Below are 7,452 nucleotides of genomic sequence, written 5' to 3'. Positions count from 1 at the left end.
AATCTGAAAATTTATTGAACAATCACATTCTACTTGTAATAAGTAACTCATGGTTGAAAAATCCATAAAAATAGAGCTCAAAACGAGTTAGAAATCACCATTTTCCTTAAATTTGAATTAGGGAAGAAACAAAGATTTTTGGGGTTTGAAACTAAACTTTAGGGGTTAAAATCATCAAAAACTTAATGAAAAGGAAAGGTTTTAGGTCAAAAATCACTTACCTAACACTTTGCCTTAAAATTTTCTTCTCAAATCACCTCAAGGAGTTTAAGAACTCAAACAAATGATGAAAATATTGAAATTGGAAGAAAGGGGCATTTTCTTCCCAAAAAGTTACTGTTCACGCGTATTTTGCAAAAAAATTTAAAAATCATCCTCAAGGTCATTACATGTATTTTACATAATCACATTATTGATTTGGAGTTTAATGACATGGTAATTCAAGAAGTAGATGTGGAACCACAAATTCAACCTTTAAATTACTCAAAGTTCTCAAGGGAGTCAAAGCTATCAATTCCAAAGAGTGAGACGTGAAGAAGCTAGAGAATGGTCGTCAAAAAGAGATGACATTGCTCATGCTATGTTCACAAATTATGACAAGAGGAGGAATAGGACAATTTAGTGTATTAAGAATCTAATCCTAGTAATGGAAACCTTGTTTGGACTACAAATTATTGTTAAATCGACTATTATTTCATTATTTGCCTTAGTTGTTTAATTGTGTTCCAAAGAGGCTTGCCTAGTTATGATTTCACCTCTTATATGCTTGTGTGAAGTCAACCTTCTTATGTTTGAATGTTTCCTGTAACAATAAATAATGGAATAAATGGAGAGAAGCAATTTAGGTGGTCAAAGGCAATGGAATATTTGATGTTGGAGATCCTAGCTGATGAAGTGAAGCAGGAAAACAAATCAACTAATTAGTTTAAGACTATCTCATTCAATCGTGTTTCGAAATGGATTGTTCACCTAAGCATGTGTAGAACCATCTTAAAACGCTAAGAAATACATGAAATAAAGTGCAAACTCTATTAAACAAAAGTGGTCTTGAATGGGATGAAGCCTTGAAGATGTTTACTGCCAGTCCCAGAGTGTATGCTAATACATATTCAGGTAAAGTTGTCACAAACTCTAATTCAATAGTAGATTCTCAAAGTAATGGTTAAACTTTGTGGTTATATGCTTTGAAGGAAGTCTTTTAGTTTGAAATAGTGAAAATAATTTAGAAGTTTCGAATTTGATTTCTTGGATTCACCATATTATCTTGTTTAACTTTGATACTCTCTATGGATGTATCTCTTCGCACATCACTGGAACGCTAAATGCTTTGTAGATGAGCTCTGTATATTGGGTTTGTCTTGTTTTAGTATTGGTTGTTAAAATTGTCACTTTTTTCTTTTCAATGAAATAGTTGTTCCTAATCATCATAAACTTCAATGCATACTCGAAGAATCATTCAAAAAGATAGTTAATTGTGTACACATCAGTCTTGGTTCAGAAAGCATTATTTATGACTAGTCCAAGACTTTAGTAATTCTTAAGAGCTTTTCATGCTAGACGTATGTGTAAAGCATTTGGTATCTGGAGGCTCAGTCACTAGACATCAGAATCTGGAAAGGAGAAACACACTCCAAGCCTAATTAAGACTCCACCTTTATGAGAGGAAGAACTCCAGTGTTTTTTGATTCAGGAGAAGTTTATAAACCAATAGAAATCCAAAGCTTGAAGAGTTCTGAAGGGTGAGCATTTGCTGATGTCTGATGATGCAAAAATTGTAGAAAATCAAGATCATGTAAATATATTGCCCTTTCGTAGTATTGGTTGCTAGCTAGATTCATAGTATTGGTTGAACATCAAACAAATCATATAATCCGAGCATTTTTACTTTATAAGTTGCTATTGTTTAATACCATTTTTTGTCATTTATATTGTAGGCACATTCTAATCATGATAAATTCATCAATAAGAAGATTGATATGTTTGAAGAAATGTCTCTTGTGTGTGGGAATGATTGATCTAGGGGTGATTGTGCCAAGTCGTTTGAAGATATAGACTTGGATTGTAGTTTAAAGAAAGGTAATGATGATGATATTGGAGGACCATCCAAGGAGAAGGATGTGCAAGATGTGAGTGAAACTTCTCAAGTCAAGTCAAATCGTAAAAGAAATCGTTCTTCTGATGTGCAAGATGTAGTCGGTGATATTTCAACAAAACTTAGAGAAGTGGCAGCGGTAATAACTAAAATAGTTGATAGTCGCTTTGATATAGCAAGGTTGTACGAAGAAATTATGGCAATGGAAGGTTATGAGGAAGAGTTCTTAGGTGATGCTTTTGATTATTTGGTGTAAAGTGATTCTTTAACTAAGGCATTCATGGCGGAAAATTAAAATCTCCGTAAGGTGTGATTGGAATGATTCAAGCGGCAACGTAAATAGAATACACAAGTGGGCGGAAGAACATATCTAGATAGTATATCTTCTACTACTATTAATTTACTGCAAGAGGACTTAATACTATTAGTTTACTGCAAGAATTTTGTATGCCCAAGGCAGTGTTGAGAAAAAGTATTTAGAATTATATTATTATGATACGTTTGGAAAACTTACTATTTGGGCGGGTGAGGGAAGCATAGAAAAATATTAGGATTTTGTGGAGGGAAGTGGGTGGAAGAGCATAAGAATCTATTTTCCTAAAAAGATTTTCTTACTCATCAACCAAACATTAAAAAATGTTTTCCGCTCACTAACAACAACAACAACAAATTTAGTATAATCCCACCATGTGGGGTTTGAGGAAGGTAGAGTGTACTCAGACCTAACCCTCACCTTGAAAGGTAGGATGACTGTTTTCGAAAGATCCTCAGCTCAAGAGAGAAAAACAAGATAAAAGGTCAGATAGGGACAAGCATATTGAAAACAAGATAAAAACAAAGAATAACAAAAGTGAGAAAGTCATGGTAGAATAGTATGGAAAGAAAGAGACATTAACTGCTATAAATAAATAGTGGAAAATCAATTTATTTTGGAAGAAAATATTTTTTAGGAAATATGTAATTATTGAAATTTGAAGGGTGCCTCCGCAAAATAGATTTCCCTTATCAGAGAAAGTGACAACAGAGACCTTCAATGTTCTAGGGTTTAATCATAGGGGATCACCATGAAACTAGCTTCACTAGACAGTATCCAAAACGCGCACGAAGACTCACTTTGGACAGCAACGTGGGTCCGATCGGACAGCGATAAACCGGCGCTACTTCTCACCGGAGGACTTGATGAAACTGTTAGGTTATGGGACCCCACCAAACTCACCTGCCTTCACACAAACACCGGTCATTGCCTCGGCGTTGTATCAGTCACTGCTCATCCGAATCAGAGAATTGCCGCCTCTGCTTCTATAGACAGCTTCATTCGAGTGTTTGAGGTTGATACTAATAACACCATCGCCACTCTCGAAGCTCCTCCATCTGAAGTCTGGCAATTGCAATTTAGTCCCGATGTAAGGAACAAATTTCCTTTTTTTTGAAAAATTAAATTGTTTTTGCGTTCTAATAGCGATGCTGTTTTATGTCTAGTAAATGAGTTAAAGAGATATCATGATCATACCAAAAGAAGAAGTACAAGCTTAATCTTTTTCGGCTGTCTATAAATGTGGGCAAATTGTTCAACTTTTATCCATATACCTATTTATGTCTTATTTAGAATACTGAGGCAGAAAACTGGAAGCTTGTTCTCTATTGTAAATTTGGAATCTTGCTCAACAAATCTGTTCATTCTATTTATTTTTCTTGAGCGAATCCAGTACCAGTTCCTAGGGCTAGTTTTCTATTACTCCCTCCTTTCCAATTTAACTAACTGGATACGAAGTTTAAGAAACAAAGAGAAACTTTTGAATCTTGTAATCTTAAATTATAGAAATCCTATAAAGTTGTGGTCTTATAAACTTGCCATGTAGAAGGTTGGAATTGAAAAACTTACTAAATAAAGAAAAAAAAAGCCACTCTTTCTTCTACAGGCCAAAAAGGGATGTAAGACACTTAATTGGGACAGAAGGAGGAGCAAATAAAAGTAAATCTCAAAGTAAAGAGTACTACAAGCGGACTAGGTCTTACCTTTCTAATCCTATTGAGGCAGAAAAAATTCTCTTAAGATGCATATAAAAAAGAAGAAGAAGTAGATGAAGATAGAAGTAAATATTTTATGATTAAACTCTATGATGATATTACAAATGGTAATGCTAATATAGTGAAAAATCAAATAAGCAAGAAGATGGATCCAATTCCTTTTTTCTTTGTACTTGTGGAATCTTCAAGGTGTAGCCCAATAATATTCTGATTCTTCACCTTGTTTAGTTAGGACATTTTGTCTACTTTAATTCTCACTGGCAGCGGGATAATTTTCCTTAATTTTTTCATTTTTATTTTTGTCAGGAAATACGGTTTGCTTTTTAAGTAGCAAGTAATGTTTGTCCGAGGAGTTGAGATTTGGTAAGAAATGACCAGTAAAAGTGGATTATAGCTTTGGTTTATGGGGAAGGAATGAGTTTTAAGGTTCTGTAACTTCTGTTCTTTCCTAAGGATAGGCTTCTAGAGTTGTGATTAATATACCTAGCAAATGAATAATCAATGAACAACTGTCTTGAAAGGTTAATTTGTTAAGTTACTAGTTATATAGGGTGTGTTCGGTAGGAAGAATAATGGTTTCCTTAAAAATAAATTATTTTCTTACTTATTTTGGTAAGCTGAAAAAATTGTCCCAACAGTGTATATATATATGTTCTAGGCAAAGACTATGTGGGTGGGATAGGGGAGTAGGAGAGGTGGATGTGTGGGGTAGGGGTGTGGAAGTGGGAGTTGTGGATGTGGGAGATGGGATGTAGGGTGTGAGGAGTGGCAGGCCACTTATGGAATTTGTTTTTCCTGCTTTCACTAGGGATGTCATTTTCCTCATTTTCAAGGAAATTATTTTCTGAAGATGATGTTCAAAAATTTTGATCAACCAAACATGGAAAACTTAGAAAATATTATCCTCCATACCAAACATACTCATAATATAACGAAATCAAATCCTTTTCACTAGTTGAAGTTAGAAATTGTTTTTACTGATTTGCAAAACAAAGATGATAATAACTTGGCATTAGGAGCAACCAGATGGGATTAGAAGAGTTAGTAGCTAATGGTTTTACTTCATCTATCTTGCATTGCTACAAGGATCTTGTGTTGAGGATTTAGCGTGAAAAGTTAGGTCTGATAGTTGAATGCCTTGCCACCTTCACTTTAGAATACCTGGAGTCAACATCACATCATATATTTTTCCTTCACTATCATGATTTTAGAATAGAAATAACTGTTCTTAAATTTATCACCTAATGAGGCTCACTGGTTGCTAAATTCATCATTGCTGCAAATGCGATATTTTATGAATAGTCAGTTGCATGGATGGAACTAAAATGAAGTATCTTGGATAACTCTTACCTTTAAAAAAGGCTCGATCTCTTAAAAAGATCTAGGAACCAAAGCCCTTCCTGAGAATAGGTTACTTAGCATAAAACAGTTTGATCGAAGTCTTCTCAGAGTGGTTTCCTAGCATGAATATAGTGCAGGTCTAGCACTTGACGTTGAAATGAAGAGTATATCTATTAAATCAAGTGCTAGATATTAATAAAAATTCTCACCAAAGAGTTGATGTGCTGTTTTGTCATCAATGTATTTTAAAAATATCTTGGTGGTTTTGGATATATGGTTTTGCAACGTAGTGAGGTGCCTAAGATTTTGTTCATACTTGGAACAGTACTGAATTATAATCATCTTTTTGATTCGTTTATGCAATTGTGTATGATAGTTGTTAGACTTCACTGAGAGAAGAGGTAAGACTGATGTTGCCTATGGAATATTTTATATTTCTTGATAATGAATTGTTGTGATCTTTGTAACTTATTTACTTGGAAGTGAAAGATGCAGAAATTTGTTGTTTTATGTTTTAATATGTTTTCTGGTAGTGTAACGGCTACAGTGATTGGTTCTTTTCCTTGGTTCATGAAGGGGCTCGCAAAATATTTTTCGTTCATCCTATTTCCTTATTTTTTTCTCTTGTTTGTCTTCAGTTTTGTGTTCATCATAAATAGGGATTTCTTTCTCTCCCTGGGTGTGCTACTTGACTCATTGTCATGTGCTCAAGGTTATACAACAAACATTTTTGTAGATTTTTACTTTTTCATTTCTCTGATCAATTTTAGGCAGACGCATTATAGTTCTCCACACTTTTCAGGGTAGCACTTTGGCAGCAGCTGGAGGTGGTAGTTCATCAGTCAAGCTATGGGACACCACTCAGTGGCAACTCGTTGCCACATTGTCAATTCCACGTCAAGGAGGTTCGCAACCATCTGAGAAAAGTGGCACCAAGAAATTTGTCCTCTCGGTTGCATGGAATCCTGATGGTAGGCTTCTTGCATGTGGTTCGGTTGATGGAACAATCTCTGTTTTTGATGTAGCTCGTGCGAAATTCCTCCACTTCTTGGAAGGCCATTGCATGCCTGTGCGCTCTCTTGTGTTTTCACCTTCACTCCATGATTCAAGGATACTTTTCTCAGCATCAGATGATGGCCATGTGCATGTGTATGATGCTGAGGGAAAGACTTTGCTCACATCTTTGTCAGGTCATGCGAGTTGGGTCTTGAGTGTGGATGTTTCTCCAGATGGGGCAGCCATTGCAACAGGTTCAAGTGACAAGACCGTTAAGCTGTGGGATCTTAAAATGAGAGCAGCTACGCAGACATTAACTAACCACACAGACCAGGTATGGTCTGTGGCTTTTGGACCACCATCAAGGATTGATGTTAGGTCTTGTATCCTTGCCAGTGTATCTGATGACAAGAGTATATCTTTATACCAATACTCCTGATTGTCATGTGCTGATAAAAGCACAATCTTTTTATTCCTTGGATACACAGAGAAGATTTTATTTGAATATCATACACACAGCCAGTTGGTGCTATTGTGTAAATTGTCCATGAAACACATTAGTTCGGTTTGTAGTTGGTGGTTTCTGGTGAAACGAAATGTGCTAACATGTCAAGGTTTATTAATATTGTAAAACTAGCATTTATGCATTTGCTGTCATTTGGAGAAGCAAATTGAGACTCCAAAATCAATTGTTGGTCCACAGCTCCCTAATCTTTCTTCTCCCCCAATTCCTTTCTTATGCAACAAAATTTTGCAATTTTTTAAATCTTTTTTCTTGATTGATATATAATTTGTTCTTTCCAATTTTAAAGAAAACTTCTTGGCAATACGGGTAACACTTCTCCATAGTTATTGTGTTTTGACTAATCTAATTGTTTCGCACGTAAAGATTGATATAATAAGTTTTGAATATTTTCTTGGGTTTTATTTGTTGGAGTTGCTAATGATGTATTTGTTTTATTTTATTACTTTGCTATAAAATATGATGCTATATC

General features: G+C 35.0%; 1 protein-coding gene and 1 pseudogene across 1 annotated transcript; both read left to right on the top strand.

Moving 5' to 3' along the window:
- The first annotated feature begins 834 nt into the window (after nucleotides 1-834).
- Nucleotides 835-2,435, top strand: LOC129891722 (uncharacterized; annotated as a pseudogene).
- A 628-nt stretch (nucleotides 2,436-3,063) lies between these two features.
- On the top strand, nucleotides 3,064-7,155 carry LOC129893329 (WD repeat-containing protein VIP3-like). Its single transcript, XM_055968837.1, has 2 exons — nucleotides 3,064-3,495; nucleotides 6,264-7,155. Exons 1-2 carry the CDS (start codon nucleotides 3,157-3,159, stop codon nucleotides 6,894-6,896), a joined length of 972 nt encoding a protein of 323 aa, XP_055824812.1. The 5' UTR covers nucleotides 3,064-3,156; the 3' UTR covers nucleotides 6,897-7,155.
- Nucleotides 7,156-7,452: the final 297 nt, after the last annotated feature.

The sequence above is a fragment of the Solanum dulcamara genome, chromosome 6 (assembly GCF_947179165.1).
Source record: "Solanum dulcamara chromosome 6, daSolDulc1.2, whole genome shotgun sequence".
Classification (NCBI taxonomy): Eukaryota; Viridiplantae; Streptophyta; class Magnoliopsida; order Solanales; family Solanaceae; genus Solanum; species Solanum dulcamara.
Note: the sequence above shows the minus strand (reverse complement) of the source record. Positions and strands in the feature narration are given on the sequence as shown.

Coding starts and splice junctions, on each gene's coding strand:
- LOC129893329 (XM_055968837.1), top strand. CDS start 3,157: ATGAAACTAGCTTCACTAGACAGTATCCAAAACGCGCACGAAGACTCA. Junction 3,496..6,263: donor AATTGCAATTTAGTCCCGAT/GTAAGGAACAAA, acceptor CACACTTTTCAG/GGTAGCACTTTGGCAGCAGC.